The 17506-nt window shown below is 50.0% G+C and overlaps 1 protein-coding gene across 10 annotated transcripts in view; it reads right to left on the bottom strand.

Annotated features, from left to right (window-relative positions):
• DLG1 (discs large MAGUK scaffold protein 1) overlaps positions 1-17506 on the bottom strand; it is a 57150-nt gene that overhangs the window by 24631 nt on the left and 15013 nt on the right. For 4 of the 10 annotated variants that reach the window (XM_029284993.1, XM_015820720.1, XM_015820721.1 and 1 more), the window contains 6 exons: positions 11601-11654; positions 11414-11464; positions 10527-10651; positions 7787-7956; positions 7321-7457; positions 1733-1877 (listed from right to left, as the gene is read on the bottom strand). In XM_029284993.1, coding sequence (XP_029140826.1) covers positions 1733-1877; positions 7321-7457; positions 7787-7956; positions 10527-10651; positions 11414-11464; positions 11601-11654 — 682 coding nt within the window. Of the gene's footprint in view, positions 1-1732; positions 1878-7320; positions 7458-7786; positions 7957-10526; positions 10652-11413; positions 11465-11600; positions 11655-14338; positions 14435-17506 lie in introns of all 10 variants that reach the window. The other 6 variants (XM_015820718.1, XM_029284992.1, XM_015820719.1 and 3 more) reach the window with 2 other exon arrangements.

Genomic DNA, 17506 nt, shown 5'->3' with positions numbered 1-17506 from the left:
TTATGGCAAGTAGAGACCCTTTTCTCGTACCAACTGCCCGAAGAATAATTGGACGTTATGCCTTGAACCATCAGAGGTACTCTTTTAATTATCTTTCTGGCGCCAAATTGCCAGAGCTGGTTTTCTACTCATTAGTGCCGGTATGCTGTGCTCAATAAAGCTTTGCATTAGGGATTGGAAGGTCTCAGGTGTGCTTACTTTGTTGGGCTCATCAGCCAGAACCTTGACCCCAGTAGCAGTCACCCTGCATTGGGCCCTGCTCCCCACAAAGGAGACGCTTTGTGGGTTCAGATGTGCTGGGTTCTTGGCTCCTGCTCAAGCAGTAGGCGGGCAGTTTCGGCTGGTGTGCCAGGTGTTACTCTGGTAGGTCAACCCAGGATGCCCTGGCAATGTTAATTCACGTCTTGACCACCACTCAAATTAATGATAATGAGCTTTACCTGGGGCTGCCTTTGAGAATGACCCCAAAATTACAGCTGGCACAATCTCATCAGTAGACAACACCAATTTTAAAGTTCCAGGTAGTCCTCACTTTCCAACTGCGACTAGAACTGGCAACTCTCATTAAGCAAAGTGGTTGTAAATGGAAAAATCATGCAACAGCGCCCAACTTACGATGGCAGTGGCAGCTGCGGTCTTTTAATGAACTACTCATGGTCGTGTGATTGCGACTTGCAACTTCCTGACAGCCTCTTCACTGACTTGGTTGTCTGAAAGCGGCGGTGAAGGTCACAAATCTTAATCACAAGAGCGGCAGGATTGTGACTCTTGTAAAGGCCCCCTGGTTGCCAGGCCCCCAAATTGCTATGATGTGACTGCAGGGAGGCTGCAAAAGCCACAACTTCAAGGATGATTGGCCATAAATATGCTTATTTAGCACTGTTGTAACTTCAAACAGTCACTGAATGAGCAGTCAGTAAGTGAGGACTGCCCATACTGTAAAGGCTGCCTACTGGCATCCAGGCGCAATTCAAAGTCCTGAGTGTGACCTCGAAGGCCTCACACAGAACAGACGCACAGCTGGAACAAACCCGTCAGAACTGGAGCCCCTTGTCTGTGTTTATAGAGAGGCCCCCCCTCGGGGTTCCCTTTGTGCACCCCTCATGGGGGTGTGTGGCCCCACCCTTTGGAGGCCTCTCCCGGCAGCGATACCCTACATGCGTTCTGCAAGCAAGCCAAAAATCTTATTTCCATGCCTTTGCCCTAAGCTGAACGTGGCCCCTGCACTCATTTTTGTTATGTAACTTTTTGTTCTTTATTGTTGATCACTCAGAGCCCTTAGGAATGGGGAAAGTTTTGAATTATGTTAAGCAAACAAATTATTTAACTCTCTCAGAAAATTTCGGGGTTAAAAATCATAATGACGCTATTTTGAGAGTGAAGTGTTAGATGTCTCCCACCCTTTGTGGAAAGGCTCTTCTTCCCTTCCGGCATTTTCCCACAGGTTGGCCCAAAGTGGCCAGTCTCAGTTTCTCCCTCCGTTTGCCATCCTTTGGCTCAAAAACCCATGCAAAGATCTTTTCCCCCCCCCCTCTCTCTTCAGTTACTGTATCTTAGCAACATTATGTATGGTTCTGCTAGACACTGGGGCAACAGAAATAAAAATGCTATTTATTTTTACACGAAAATTGTTGGCACATATAACAAAAGGTCAGCAAAGGAAAAGGAGAGAAAAGATGCTTTTCGTTAATTCTTTTCTAATAAAGAACAGCCATCCCAAATTCAGACTTACAGCCAGTCATCTCAGGAGGTACGTAAGCATCATTTATGAACATGCTGGTGGGCTTTGCAAGTTTCAGGTAGACAAAATCAGACGTGTTCTTTAAAGCAGCCACTGCTTCTTCGTGGGTCACTTCTTCTAAGCAAACACTGTTCACCTGGAGGAGGGAAAATGCAAAACGAAATTAGCCCTGGAACAAAAACAGACCTTCCCTGAGAGTCACCAGTGTTGTTCTGTATCACGAGACATTGGCGCAGACAGAAGTTGGGATTTTGCCCAGGAAGTCTCCAGATTGCTGCTATGACTGATGCAAAACATTATGACAATAAAAATACAGAAGGAGACTTTTGAAGGATGGAATCAGAAATAGCCACCATATCAACAATGTCAGTAATGATGTCCATTTCTCTGAATAGATTATGCCCAAAAGAAGTTATTGAAGAAATCTCAACAATAGAACAAGTTTTATCTGACAAGAAAAAAGTGGATTTATAACTGAGAGACCAAGAGAATGATTTAGAAAAGGATATTTCACTGGGCCTACAAAAGAAACTGGCTGATGCTTCAAAATTTAAAAGAGGAAAACAAATGACAAACCAAGAAAGGTTTTAACGACCTCGTAATCCCTTGCATCAGGGTGGAATTCAAGGCAACTGAATGGAGCTGAGAGTTTACTGTCTGGATGCCCTTCCTGACACCTTCTTTGCACCAGAGAGAGAAATATATGCCACTACCTAGGATCGAACTCACAGCCGGTCAGACAAACCAAGAGAGTGACCTAGATCATTTTTTTTCCTATTGGATTTACAGGAGAGACTTATTAAAGTCTTGAAAAAAAGTGTGCGTAATGGGACCACAAAGTGAAATGAAATCAAATCCTATGACTATATTTCAAGGAAGGCAATAAAACGAAGTAATATAAAATTGGTTTATTTGATCAAAGTTAAAACAACATACGTTACTACCTCTTGCTATCTTTATACACTTTCTGTTGACATCAAGACTGAAAAAATGTTTTATGGATTTGCTTATAGAGAAGAAATGGGATATGGGATGAGGAGATAAATATTTGTAAATTTAAAGGTGAAGAGTTACTAAATTTACTTATACTTCTTGCGATGAAATTGCTTCTTCACATAATTTTTTATTATATTCTTTTTTTTCTTCTTCCTTGCACTTTTTACTCCTTGTCTCTATTCTCTTTTAAATTTAGTTTGTATTAAATTTTACTATTACAATCAAAATTCTTTATAAAAAAAATTACACACAGGGAGACACAGTTGGAGACACAAGACTATTCAGTTTCACACATTCAGCTTTTGTTTGCCTCCTAAAGACTCTCCTCTGCCCTTTGGAATTGGTGTCTTGCTGCCTTGTATGCAGCAAAGCGTGATGCAAAAACTGCACCAGCGGGGGGGGGGGGGAAGCAGACTACGCAAGCAGCTTAACTCCCTTCAGTCTCTCTACTCTGCGGGTGGGGAGGGAGAAGCAAGCAATTTCAGTAGGCCCTTTCTCCTCTGCCCCGACTCTTCTTCTCCCTCTGGAATGAGACAACTCGCCACAGCCAATTCCCGGCAGTCATCTTATCATGGTCAATTCTCCACGGGACAACTTGCCACAGCCAACCCGCCACGGGACAACTCACCCACAGGACAATTCAACAATTCAATTTAATGATTTAAAATATATTTTAAAAAACTGTTTTAATTTTTGTCATTCACATTTCATTTTGTTCCTCCTTTGACTGTTGTCCCGTGGCGAACTGGCCACGTGACTTGTCCCAGACCCTCCTCCCTCTCCCCCCTCAGCAGAGCAAGGAGATTAGAGCGGAGGGGATTTCAAGAGTCTACCCATCTTTGCTAATCAATTAAAAAAATCTTTGTAGGAAACATACCACAGTAGTAATGGGAGACTTTAACTACCCTGATATCAACTGGGAGACAAACTCCGCAGCAAGTGGGAGATCAAACAGATTCCTAACTAACCTAACTGACAACTTTGTCATCCAAAAGTGAACTAGAGGAAAAGCTATATTAGACCCAATTCTTACTAATCGAGAAATGATGGAGTTGAAATTGCCAGAACCTTGGGCAATTTTCAATATAACGCAAACACAAGCAATAGAATATAATCTAACCAGTGTCTTAAACTTCAAAAGAGTTTTAACAAACTCAGAGAGAGCCTAAGAAAAATTCCATAGATAAAAATCCTAAAGGGGAAAACAACTCAAGAAGCATGGGAAACTCTGAAAAATATGATCATAAAAGCCCAGTCCAGCACAATACCACTGAAAAGAAACACAAGAAATCCAAGAAGAAACCAATATGGCTACACAAAGATCTCTCTGATAAACCGAAAGACAAAAAGAACAATTACGAAAAATGGAAAGAGGGACACATAACCAAGGCAGAATATCAGCAGATACCCCGAATCTGCAAAGATGAAGTCAGGAATGTGAAGAGTCAGAATGAATTAAGACTTGCAACAAAAGTCAAAGATAATAAAAAAAAGTTTCTTTCAACATATAAATAACAAGAAAAAAGTCAAGGAAACAGTAGGTCCACTTAAGAGAGAAGATGGCAAGGAAGTAACAGGCAGCAGAAAGAAAGCAGAGCTGCTTAATTCATTCTTTACATCAATCTTCACGCAAAAAGAAACTATAGCCCAACCTACCAAAAACCTAACAATAAAAGACAGACTAGAAATAAAAATTACAATAAGAAAATGATTAGAGAACACCTATTTGATCTTGATGAATATAAATCAACTGGACCTGATAGATTACATCCCAGATTTCTGAAGGAGGTGGCAGAACCATTGTACCATATCTTTCAAAAATCCTGGAACACCGTGGAATTATCTGAGGATTGGAAAAGAGCTGGTGTGGTTCCCATCTTCAAAAAAAGGAAAAAAACAGACCCAGGAAACTACAGACCTAACATCAGCCTAATATCAATATATGGGAAGATACTGGAAAAAATAATCAAAAAACAGATCTGGGAACATCTTGAAACGAATGAAGTTATAACTAAAAGCCAGCATGGGTTTCTTAAAAATAGATCATGCCAAACCAATCTTATTTCATTCTTTGACAAAGTGACTAAATTAGTAGAGCAGTGAAATGCTATGGACATAGTATACTTAGACTTCAGCAAGGCATTCGACAAAGTTGACCACAACCTACTTCTTGGTAAGCTAGAAAAATGTGGGATAGACCAGGGGTGCCCAATTCCCGGTCCGTGGACTGGTACTGGGCCGTGGCATGCCAGCAACTGGTCCGCATAAACAAGCAAAGCCCCATCCGTGGGATGCAGGCAGCACACAAAACCACGCACTCTCCAGTCCATAGAAAAACCTCTCTCCACGGAACCGGTCCCTGGTGCCCAAAAGGTTGGAGACAGCATCATCACCAGATGGATCTGTAACTGGCTGACAAATTGCCCTCAACGAGTAGTCCTTAATGGCACTACATCCACATGGAGGGAAGTAAGCAGTGGGGTACCACAAGGTTCCGTCTTAGGCCCAGGACTCTTCAATATCTTCATAAACGACTTAGATGAGGGAATCCAAGGGGAACTCGTCAAATTTGCAGATGACACTAAACTGGCAGGAATAGCCAACACCCCCAGAAGACAAGCTCAGCATCCAAAAAGATCTTGACAGACTTGAACAATGGGCCCTATCCAACAAAATGAGTTCCAATGTGGAGAAAAGCAAAGTTTTACACCTAGGCAGGAAAAACCAAGGTACAAGTACAAATTAGGCGAAACCTGGCTCAAAAACAGTTAACTGTGAGAGGGACCTTGGAGTCCTAGTGGACAATAACTTAAATATAATCTAGCAGTGTGCAGCAGCAACCAAAAAAGCTGATACAATCCTTGGGTGCATAAACAGAGGCACAGAATCAAAATCACCTAAAGTATTAGTACTGCTTCATAAGGCCTTTGTAAGGCCACACCTGGAATCCTGCATCCAATTTTGGTCACCACATTACAAAAAAGATGTCGAAATTTTTGGGAAAAAGTGCAAAGAAGAGCAACTAAGATAATTAAAGGCCTGGAGACAAAAACATATGAAGAACGGTTGCAGGATTTGGGTTTGGCCAGTCTAGAGAAAAGAAGCACTAGGGGGGGACATGATAGCAGTCTTTCAGTATTTGAGGGGTTGTTACAAAGAAGAGGGGGTCAACTTATTTTCCAAAGCACCAGAAGGTAAGACAAGAAGCAACAGATGGAAACTAATCAGAGAGAGAAGCAACCTGGAACTGAGGAGAAACTTCCTAACAGTGAGGACAATAAACCAGTGGAATAGCTTACCACCAGAAGTTGTTGGTACTCCATCACTGGAGGTTTTTAAGAAGAGACTGGACAGTCACTTGTCTGAAATAGTATAGGGTCTCCTGCTTGAGAGGGGGTCAGACTAGAAGACCTCCAAGGTCCCTTCCAGCTCTATTCTGATTATGATTCTTGCGCAGAGAAATGGGTGTAAGAGACAAATGCAAAGTTTCCCAGCAAACAAAATCAAATGCATAAATATAGGTTGTAGCTAGGGCAACAATACTTGTGAAAAAATTGTTCGTGCACAGCAGTTGCCTGGGAACTGAGTGTGAGTGAGCCGTGTGATGAAGCTGCTGAAAAGGCAAATGCAGGTTTAGAATGCAAAAACAGAGGCATGATTTCCAAACTATAGAAAGTAATTATCCCACTTTATTTTGTCTTGGTCGCACTCATCTCAAGTAGAGGGCACGGTATCAAATCTGAAGCAGCGATCAGAAGGGCAGTCCAGGGGATCCGCGTGGGGATTCATGTATCAATGCAAGGGGTTATTAGACTCAACAGCCTAAAACACCCCGTCCAACTCTATAATCCTATGAAACCATTGGAGAAAACTATACAGACCACGGAGCATTGATATCCTCAGCTCCGTCCCTCGTCTAGAATGGCTTGTGCCAGGCTCGGGGGTGGGGGTGGGGGGGATTCTTCAGGAACAGAGGAGGGAGGGAGGACACAGAACACGAAAGGAGGAAAATAATCTTGGGGGGGAGGGAGCACGCTCTACATGGAACGCTGAAACATGGAATTTGGGGTTTTTAGATTTGGCATGAACTGGGGACGCCTTGGTTACTGGCTGAGGGTGCTTTTGACCAGCTCTACTTGGTATTCCAACCGACCAATCTCATAAATTCCAGACTTATTCAGTGAATATAATTGGTATGGCCCAGTTTCAATACTAGTTTTACTAGTTTTATTTATTTTATTTATTTATTAATTTTTTACGCCACCTATCTCCCCTGCAAAGCGGCTCTGGGCGACTTCCAATAAGATATGCAAGATTTAAGGCAGATTTTCTTTCCTGTAAAACCTATTCTTATTCCAGACTCCTCCCTGCTCTAGGACACCCGTTGCACCGCGGGGGTGGTGGGGGGGTTCCCAGCTTTCTCCCAGAGGAACCAAAAGCCCAGCTCGATCTCCAAGCCTTCCCCTCAGCCTCAGAGTCTTCGGAGGTTGTCGGACGGGCCCCAGAGCGTCCCTAGCAAAGCTAAAAGGGGGTAGAACTGCCCAAGGGAAGAGTGGAAAAAGCCAAAGTAAATATAAACTCACAGCCATCAACTTGTCTCCGATCTGGAGCCGTCCGTCCTTATGTGCAGCCCCACCTTCGATGATTTTGGTGACATAGATGCTGTTGTCCCCGGGGATGTGCTGGTTGCCGACACCCCCGGCGATGCTGAACCCGAGACCTGCTTCAGGAGAGCAAAGGCCGTCAGCACCGAGGCCCTCCCCCCACACACACACACGGCCTTCCGCCCCCTGGCAGGGAACCAGGACCCTCCCCTGGGACAGAAGGGACCCCGCCCAGAGGCTTCCCAGGGGGAACTCCAGGGTGGGACCCCAGCAGCTGTGCCTCGCTGGTAAGGCGCCCGCTGGGACCTGGCCTGGGCTCCTCTCACGGAGGCCCCTCCACCACCTCCAGGAAAGGGCACCTCTCGCACGCAGGGCGGGGAAGGGGAGAACCCACGCAAAACGCCCTCTTTGCTGGGCCATCACCCGGCAGGGGCTGCTCACAAACCTTTGGGCCCCTTCACCAGTTTTATGTCCACCACCCTTTCCGTGGTCTGCCTCCTCCTCTTGACGTACAGACGGACCACGGAGCCCGCCTCCTTCAAGGCCTCCACCGCTCTGCCGTGGGTCACATCGCGGACGTCCACCTCGTTCACACGCAAAATGCAGTCATTCACTCTGCGCGGAGAGGGGAGAGGTTTCCCAGACTCAGTGCATGCGCCCTCCCTCCCTCCCTCCCTCCCTCCCCTGCTCTGCTAGGGCTGCCTGCTTCCTTTGTCCGGGTGAATTTGGGCCAGTCACCCAGAGATGGTGAGTTCTAGTTCAGTCTCCCCTTTGGGGCTTTCCCCCCCCCCCAATCAATGGGGAAGAAGATGGAAGGCAGAGAACAAAAGCCGGCCGCAATGCTTGGCTGCAGCCAGCCAAGGGAAGGCCAGCCAGGAATGGCCAGAGAACTCGGAGGAAGCCGGTCAAGCAACGGGGGAGGCGAAAGAGCTTCCTGCCGTTTCTCTAGAGTGGCATTTCGACTTACAAAGAGGCTCCAACAAGTCACAAGGGAGAACTTGAGGATGCCCTGAAATTGGAGGCACATTTCCGAACAAGCCACGGAGGTGACAGATGGTGAGAATTTATAAGCCAAGCTGAATGCCCGCCTAAGGCCCGTAGCAGAGGGCTTGCTGTGGCCACAGGCCTGGGCTAAGCAACCTTCAAGGTCTGCTCCACCTGCACCTGCTGCCTGGTTTCACCGGGAGACATTTCTTGAAGTATGCGGCACCGGTTTGTTATTTGTTTAATTTATGCGGCACCCGTCCCACTATTCAAAGCGGCCAAAGGATCTACTTCCACTGCTTTCAGCCAGCAGTAGATCCAAATGAAACCAGGCCTAACTCAAGCAGGTCCCCAGCTGGATGGCCAAAGAAGTTGGCGTTCTTGGCTCTGGCACGGGCGGGCGGGCAGGTGGTGGGCCGAGATCCCGGAGTCCCCCACTCCCTGCACGGTAAGTAAACCGTCCTGTTCCTTTCCCGCCTAACAGGCCTGGGAAGTAGAAGTCGAGAAGCGGTTTTTCTAATAAAGTATTGAAATAAACTACAACAATACAGCTACCCCTTCCGAGACATTACAAATATGTGCCCAAATTATCTCTTTTGGCTGTCTTTTCTTCGTTTATGAAAAGCTTGAGAGCAAGAATTCTATTATTTATTAATTAGAAATTGCTCCAAGTAGGGTAAAAAGATTTTAAAAATTACTAATTTGCACATACTTTCTTCTAGAAGTTATTTGATAATTTCCTGCTCTTATTTATTTAGCAAATTTATATAGGTGCCCATCTCACTAAGTGTGACCCAGGTGGCATATAGGCAACACTTAAAAACAATATGAACCACCATTTTTTAAAAAAAAAGCAAAGCTGGCAAGCAAATGACAACCCCGTAAGCGCAAGGCAGCCATTTTGCAGGGGATACCCAAGGGGGCCGGAAAACCTCCTCCCGGGGAGGGGGGGTCTGGAAGGCTAGCAAGGATGGGGCTAGCCATAGCTTGGGGGGGGGGAGGAAGGAAGGGAATTCCATCTCCTATTCTATTTGGTTTCACTATGTTATGTAGAAAGAATTTTTCCTAGGATGGAACCAGTATGGGCAATGGAAAACAGACTCTTGTAAAGGAAGCATTTTGTATATTCAATGGGAAGATTTCCGGCTTCTTGAGTTGGAAAACCTAGCTGCCCCCCCTCCCTCCCCAAGACAGACACACAAGGGCTGGTAGCTGCTTTCTTTTTGCAAGCGACTACTAGCCAAAGACAGTCAGTTCTTCTGCCCTCTCTGGGGGGCTGTATCAGGGACTCCCTCACGCTCTGTCCGAAATGGGACAGAAAGGATGCAAACGACACCGAAAACCAAAGGAAAAACGGGTCAGAGCAGAGTCACCCTGGGGCCGACTCCAGATGGGGCTGCCTTCACAGGAGAGCCGCATGCAGACTGCCAGAGAGAGCCTGCCGGGGGTTCTGGGCTTCGTGCTGGGAAAGGCAGGGCAACCGGAGCAGGCTCAGAGGAGAGCAGCTGGGGCGGTTTCCGGACTCCTCGGGCAGAACCACGAAAGCCCCGGGGCTCCTGCACAGCTGAGCTGGTCACAAAGAAGGCCAGAGAGAGAGAGAGATGGGCGACAGCAGCCCTCTGGGAAACGAGGCTGCAGCAGTTCCCCTGAAACCGAGAGCAGGCCAAGCAAGGGACTCCATTTCTAAAAAAGGTCTCGGGGAACTTCCTGACTATATGACAGCCGTGAAGCCACGGAACAGTCTGACTAGAAGAGCTGCTGATTTTTTTTCAAAACCAAACTGGATACCCTTTGCCCCCCCCCCCCCGAGTTGGTCTAGCGCAGGGGTAGGCCACCTTGGCCCTTTTATGACTCGTGGACTTCAAAACTCCAGCTCCGTAGCTGGCTCAGGAATTCTGGGAGTTGAAGTCCACGAGTCATAAAAGAGCCAAGGTGGCCTACCCCTGGCCTAGCGGATTCTGACGTCTGCGGTCCAAGTGACGTATCGTTCTGTGACACTCGATGAATGCAGCAGTGTCATTGCTGTGCAAATCCAGAAAAACTGATCAGTTCAATAACCAGGTTCAGTGTGCTGTATGAACACCACCCATCAGAGAGAGACGCCACTGAGGCAGGTGGAGCCACCCCCACCCCCAGCTGCTCCTTGCACACCTGACCGGAAGCCACAGCTGCAGGAGTGGCTTGGAGGAAGAGAGACCTACCGTAGCCTCCCGTCTTGGGCAGCCGCCCCTCCTGGGATAATCTTTGTGATGAACACCCCCGAGTCGTCCTCCACGTGCGGGTTGTCAGTACCGCCTGCGATGCTGAAGCCCAGTCCGGAATTGCCCTGCAACAGCAGCCTCTGGTTACCACGCTGGAGCGCCTGAGTAGCCGAGTGCCCGTCCTGAAGGGGGATGGTCCGGGAGGGCCTGAGGGAAGGGTGGAAGGCAGGCCCTGTCCCCGTGGGAGAGAACGGGGAGGGGGAAGCACGCAGCTCAGGAGCCCCCCTCGCCTGGCAAGAAAACTGGCACCCACACCGGCCTCGTCCTGCTGGCTCTTGTCTCCTTGCCTCCCCAACATGGAAAACCACCTGCTGCCGGCCTTCTCATGAAAGAGCCTCCATCCCTCCCTCCCCAGGAACTCACAAGCCCGCGGCTGGGTGGGCTGAACCTGTGGAAGCTGGAAACCTTGGTTGATAAAAACCCTGGGGATGTTGCTTAAAAAGGGGGGGGGGGTATTTCGATTTGCCGGCCAGGAAATGGGGTGCACGGCTTCCCTTGGCAATCAGATCCCACACGCCGGTTTGAACTGACCATTCCGGAGGAGCTGGTCAACAGCCAGTTAGTCTGTGCCAAGAGGTAATCAAAAAACCCATCCTGCCTAGATTAACTGGGTTAAGGAAGGCAGGAAACCTGAGCCTGGAACCAGCAGAATGGAGCCCCAGGAGGAGCCATACTGAGCAGTGAAGACCAGCAGGAGCCACTGAGGAGGAGAAATGGGGGGTGGGGGTGGGGGGGCAGATGCGTTTCCTCCTCCCCCAGGGCTGCAGAATTCTAACTTACAGCAGAATGAATTAACTCACTCCATGGACTAAAGAGCAAATATTTACCCTTTCCAGCATAATTTCTTCATATTCATACTCTGCATCAGTGCCATTGACCTACAAGAACATACAAAACATGCCAAAAATGGGACAAACTTGCAGCAACAGGAAGACTCCAGATTAAGAGAGGAGTAAGACATTAAGTGGGATACAAATACAGGGCTAGTTCTAAGTCTCAATGAGAGAAACTTACGTAAGTTGGTGTCTCCGGAGTTTCTGTGTTTACCACGACTGGAGGGGGATTTGCCTGGAAATTAAAAGATGAAAAGCCAGATAAAAGAAATATGACACTCCCCCGCCCCAATTTACATCCCCCTTATTCCTGGGCCCTTTCCCTGCTGCTGCTGCTGCAGCTCTTCCATCTCAAGCTCTTGGACTGGTCAGCCATGCAGCCCCGTCCCACTGCCCTCCTTGCCCCCCCCCCCCGAAATCTCTGCCCAAAGTAAAATAAAAAAGAACTTCAGAGATCTCAGAGTTTGCCACATCCCAAAGCTTCACCAACTTCACCTTTTATTTTGGGGGCTGAAAGCCAGAAAACCCAGCCAGGTTCAGGTCAACCCCAACAAGGCCTCCTGCCATTGCCCCCCAGATCAGCCCCCTTCCAGCCCCAGCAGGGGCGGCTAACTGGCCCCCAAGACTCCCGGGCGGGCTCTTCCCAAAATCCTCGTGGAGGAAGCCTCCTTTGAGCAAAGGCAAGCCCCTCATCCTCCCCCCTGCCGAAGGCTCCATCCGACTCTGCCTGGCTTCCTGCCTGGGCCCCATGATTCTGAGCCGTCTGCCCTGAAGGAGACCCCCCCCCAGGACCCTCTCCAACCAGGCAGGCTTTTGGACACACCCCGCCCATCTTTTCTCAAGGCTAAGAGCACACCCACGTTCCTCCGCCCCTCTTCAAGGGCCAAACTGCCTTTGTGGGGGGTGGGCATGATTAAAGCAGGACGGAAGGGGATGGTGTTGCACCTTCGACTCCTTTCTCTAACCCACCGGTTCCCCCACGGACTAGAGCAGCGATGGCAAACCTTTTAGAGTCCGAGTGCCCAAACTGCAACCCAATACCCACTTATGCATCGTCGGGTGCTGGGTGGGTGTGGCCCATTGGGTGGGCGTGGCTGCGGTGGTAACGGCAGACTGGGGGGGGAAGACTAAAAAGTTCAATCAATCAATTCCAACTTTGCAAGATCTTTTTTTTTCCCGCGAGAAGTTGAAATTGACTGATTGAACCTTTTTTTTTTGTACACGGCGGCAGAGGCCCAAAGCGAAAAGGTTTTATAAAACCCAGCTGAAGGCCTAGGACTGGGGCGACGGCGCACGTGCCCACAGAGAGGGCTCTGAGTGCCGCCTCTGCCACCTGTGCCACAGGTTCCCCACCACTGGACTAGAGCCTCCTCCCAAGCCCTCTAGAGAGGCCCCAGCCTTTCTCTGAGCCGGCTCTGCGTCTGGAGGCAGAGGGGAGACGGCCAGAGCCCCGTGCCCCCCACCCCCCAGGGGATACGACTCCTTGCATGGCCCACACAAGCGCAGCCGGGGCTCCTGTTCTACCCATGGAAACCTTTCCGAACCGTCTGGCTTTCTTGCAAGGCACCGGCTGCCTCGGCCAACGTTGCGTCACCTGCAGCTCTGGGCGCCGGTGAGGACCGAGGTCCTCTGAGCAGAGGGGCCATCCTTCCAGAGGAGAACCTGGAGGGCCCGTCTCTGCCACTCCCGGTGGGGCCCCTGAAGGCTGCGCTGGGGTGTCTTTCTGGCACGGGGGCAAGAAAAGCCGAGGCTCTGCCTACCTGCCCACCTGGCCAAGAAGGCCGAGCCCTGGTGACCTAGACAAGGTGAGCCTTCTGCCCACCGACCTCTGCCTAAGAGCAACCCAAATTTATCTTAGATGGTTCACAGCTTTTATCAACAGCACACTGGGCTGTGCTTAGAAACAACAACAAAATGTGCTCTCCATCCGGTCAATCAATCAACCGTCCCAAGCAGCATTTTAGAAGCAACTGTTTTAATGCGGACCAGCCTGAATAACAGCCTGGAGAGCACTCGGGGCCCGTGTGAGGACGGAGCTCCTGGGCGGCCGAGGAGGAAGGAGGGTGGCGGGGCAGGAGGGCCAGAGTGGACCTAGACAGGGATGACTGGACTAGAATTGCCCCCCCCCCCAAATACTGAAGGTTCCCAGCACGACGGCACAGGCGCAAACCAGGGAACCAGGCAGCTGCCCCAAACAGCCCCACGTCCTTCCGCCCCGCCTCACTCCAGAGGACCCCAACTGGGGTCACCCAACGTGCAGAGCCAGATAAAAGGGGGATTGGACCGTGGGTGATCCAGAGGGATCTGGTGATCCAGCTGTTTTAATGCTACCCGGGAAGCAGGGAGGGCCGGTGGCCGTCCTCAAATCTCCTCTCTAATGCCGCTCCATCCCCGCCCCTTTCAGCAGTTGAAGTACGGGCAGTCCTCCACTTACCACCATTCCTTTTAGTGACCGTTCAAAATCACTGAAAAAGGGGACTTACAAACCGTTCCTTGCATCACAACCGTTGCGGCAACTCCATGGCCACATTCGGGCAACCGGCATGTGTGTTTACCACAGTTGCCGCATCCCGGCTTCCGGCGAGCCAAGTCACCGGGGGAAGCCAGATTCACCTGACAGCCACACGTGACTCACTTAACAGTCTCCTTGCTTAACCACAGACATTCTGGTTTTCAATTGTGGTCGTAAGCTGAGGACTACCTGTACGGTAGATTCTTGGGGTGAACCAGACCCCACACACAACCCCCCCTTCCTTCACCCTTTCCTCCTCCCCCCCCACCCGCAGGGCCCCTCTCCTAGCGCAGGAGGGAAAGGCGGCAACGTCCGGGCTGAGCTGAAGGAGCCCCGTCCGCGGGTGGCCACACAAACGAAGCACCCGCCACCGATCAGTGTGAAAATGGCATTAAAGGAATAAAAACCTGAGAGATGGAAGATGGGATGAGTGAAGCCTCGGCAGGAACCGGCAGAGGAGAGACAGGAGGAGGAGGAGGAGGAGCAGCAGCAGCTTCTGGCGTCTAAAAGCAGCAATGAAAAGGAGTCAAGGGTGGGAGCCACGGCAGGCGGCCCAGACGCCAACTGCTGGTGGGGAGGGGCCCTCCTTCCAGGCCCCTCCATCCCCCGAAAGCAGCCCGATTCCTCCTGCCCAGGAAACGGGCGAGGGGAGCCTTACTGACCCCAAATGGGGCTCCGATTGCCCCTTTGGGGAAAGACCCAACCCCCAGGGCCCCCAGCCCAGACAGAAATGGTCCCTTCTGGCTTTTGCTGCACAAAATCGCAGAAACCCCTCTCGAGCAACAGAGTTGAAATGACCCCCCACACACAGACCCCTCCTGCTCCAGGCAGGATCGGTCAGGGTCTGGGACAGACGGTCTCTCTGCAGACCTCCATGGGGGGAGGGGGGGAGAACAGAGATTGGAGACCTCCCACCCAAGAGGCAATCTGGTTGGAAGTCTCCACCAAGAAGAAAATCTTCCTAGCATCTGACCTGCAGTGTCACCCGAGTGGCCTAAGGCCTAACCCCCCCCAGGGCAACGGAGACCCTCCCCGCTCTCAACACAAAGGAGCCCCCAGCTTTTAGGTCTCCAAAGGCTGCCTCCGCGTGGCCTCCCGGTCTGCCCTTCTTCTGCCAGCTCAGGGCCTCCCTCCCAGGGCCTTGAGCTGTTCCTCACAGCGCCCGGTCGGGGGGCCCTTTACCTGGCCTCTTCTGAAGCCCCACCAGCGTGTTGGTGCCCAGGGCTGGGACTGGCCTTCCAGAGGAGGTCTGGCCAGGAGAGACCAGAGCGAGGAGAGCGGATTCTGTGCTCCTGCGAATGTACCCCAGCTGAACCCGGGCTTTGTTAGCAGGAGCATCTTCACATGCTGCTGACTCGTTTGATTCCTGGGCACCCTTTCACACGGACTATCCTGCCAAACCAGGTCTCTTATCTCTCCCCCCCTCCCCCCCAGATGCAAGATACTGTATTTCTGCCTGCCCTTCTTGTTCATTTCAGCCAACTGGTAAACTCTGCCCAGACTTCCCTAGTTTTGTGTTATCTGCCAATTCGATGATGTCCCCCTCCATCTATGCCAGATGTCCCCAACGGAACCGGGCAGCAGAAGAGGTGGGCAAGCACGCCTGCACGAAGCTGCATTTATGAAAGTGGTCATTCTCCCCCCCCCATCCCATCCCCTTCCCGTTGCCTCTGCCGGTCTGCTGAGCCGGAAAGGTTGGGGACCGTTGATCTGCGCCACTAATGAAAATGCAGAACAGGCAATATGGGGCCCAGGACAGTCCCTTTCCAGCACTCCACCGCAGCTCAGGAGCACTTCTTCAGCCTTAAGGTGAAACATCCCAAGGCGAATGCCCCCACAGGGGTTGCCCCCGCAGTCCCCGTGACTGCCAGGATAAGGGAGCAAACCTTCAGTTTCCATAGACTGAAGAGTGTTGTTTTACTTCCTGAAGAAATGAAGCACAGCTAGGTAATCAACCTGGTCGCTATTTGCTCAGAACTGTATTATTTAAATAATAATTCCTCCTGCCACAATCGGCAATTCAGTACTATAAAGAAAATTACAAAACAGTTAACCTATTAGGTCAGATTCACCGGGCATCCCCAACAGGAGAAGCGCGTCACCTCCTTGTTGTGGCTTCAAATGGAAGAACAAGAATTTGCCAGCTCTGGCCTGGCACCCAACAGGCCTCACTCACGGCGTGATTCAGGGAATCCAGTTGGAGCCAGGAGCACGATGGAAATTAGATCCCAGCTCAGCAGCCTTAAAACCTCGACACAGTTCCGGTACAGGATGTCTTGCAATCCTAGCTCCTTAACTTCTGTTAAGGATTTTGTTTACATGTTTTTTTATTCTTCTTTTTGCACATAAGCAATACTGGCATCATGAATACATACTGTTGCATTTGCAGGATATTCAAGTGTACAAACATGTCTTCAAAATATATTTTACCCAGTAAGAAAATATGAATTCCTTAGCAATGATGCATTTAAGACCACCTTGAAAAACTAGCCTGATTTAAGCCTTGAACCCGTTTGCAATGAGTACAGTTACTGTGAGGTCGCCTCTTATGGAGGGTTTCCGCCTCGGAGTAGGACTGTTCCAGGGCCGGACTGCCGTTCCCCTTCGCTCAGCTAGCGCTGGTTGCCAAGGACGTTAATTGCTGCACACCCTGCACTGGTGGCCAAAAGGATTTCAGTGCCATTCAGAGAGGTCCTTATTTCCAATTCTAGAAAGCTCCAGCTGGAATCCACCCACTCAACACATTCATTGCAGAGGAAACTTTGGGTGTCTCCACCTTCCGGATCTCCCCTCCTTCCGCCGCGCCCTCAAGACTTGGTTATTTCAGCGGGCAGGACTGGCCTAGGGGTATTTTAAATTGGTTTTAACAAAATTTTTTAGCAGAAGCGGCCTAGTTAAATATTTATTTTTAATCACTTTTAAATTTTGTATTGTATTGTATTATTGTTTTTAAACTGGCTGTAAGCCGCCCTGAGTCCTTCAGGAGAAGGGCGGGGTATAAATTTAATAAAACTAAACAAACTAAACTAAACCTTCTCTGCTGTGGCCCCACTGCACTGAAGGTCTCTCTGGAAAGCGCCTGGCCTGAGCGGGTGAGGACGATGCCCTCCCAAAGAGCTTTCCGGGGCTGGCCGAGGCTGCTTCTAGCTAGGACAGGAGGCCCCGAGGCTCTGATCTGCTATTAGTACAGCAGCAGGGCTCCAGTTTAAATTGGCTACTAAACCTTGATTTACCATGGGTGATTTATAGGTTGTTTCTTATGCCAGAACTCATGCCAGAAATATAGCGGTACGGAAGAACAATAAACATATCCTACATGGGCCCCGGGGCCTCTAACCAGAAGGCACCACAGCCCACTGCACCCCAAGGTTTGACCAAGCCGCCCCCAAGGGGCCTCCGAGGGTCCAACCGAATTCAACATCCTCTGAACTTCTCGGCAGAAGGCTGAAGCCACGGCTATCGCACAGCCACGCAGCAAGACCACCGAGGGGCAGAGGCAAGTGCCGCTTGCAAAATGGGACCAAAACATTCCGGCCGAGGCCAAGCGTGGCGACCGGAGGTGGAGGGGGTTTGGG

The sequence above is a fragment of the Protobothrops mucrosquamatus genome, unplaced genomic scaffold (assembly GCF_001527695.2).
Source record: "Protobothrops mucrosquamatus isolate PMUCROS unplaced genomic scaffold, P.Mucros_1.0 scaffold1167, whole genome shotgun sequence".
NCBI classification, from domain to species: domain Eukaryota; kingdom Metazoa; phylum Chordata; class Lepidosauria; order Squamata; family Viperidae; genus Protobothrops; species Protobothrops mucrosquamatus.
Note: the sequence above shows the minus strand (reverse complement) of the source record. Positions and strands in the feature narration are given on the sequence as shown.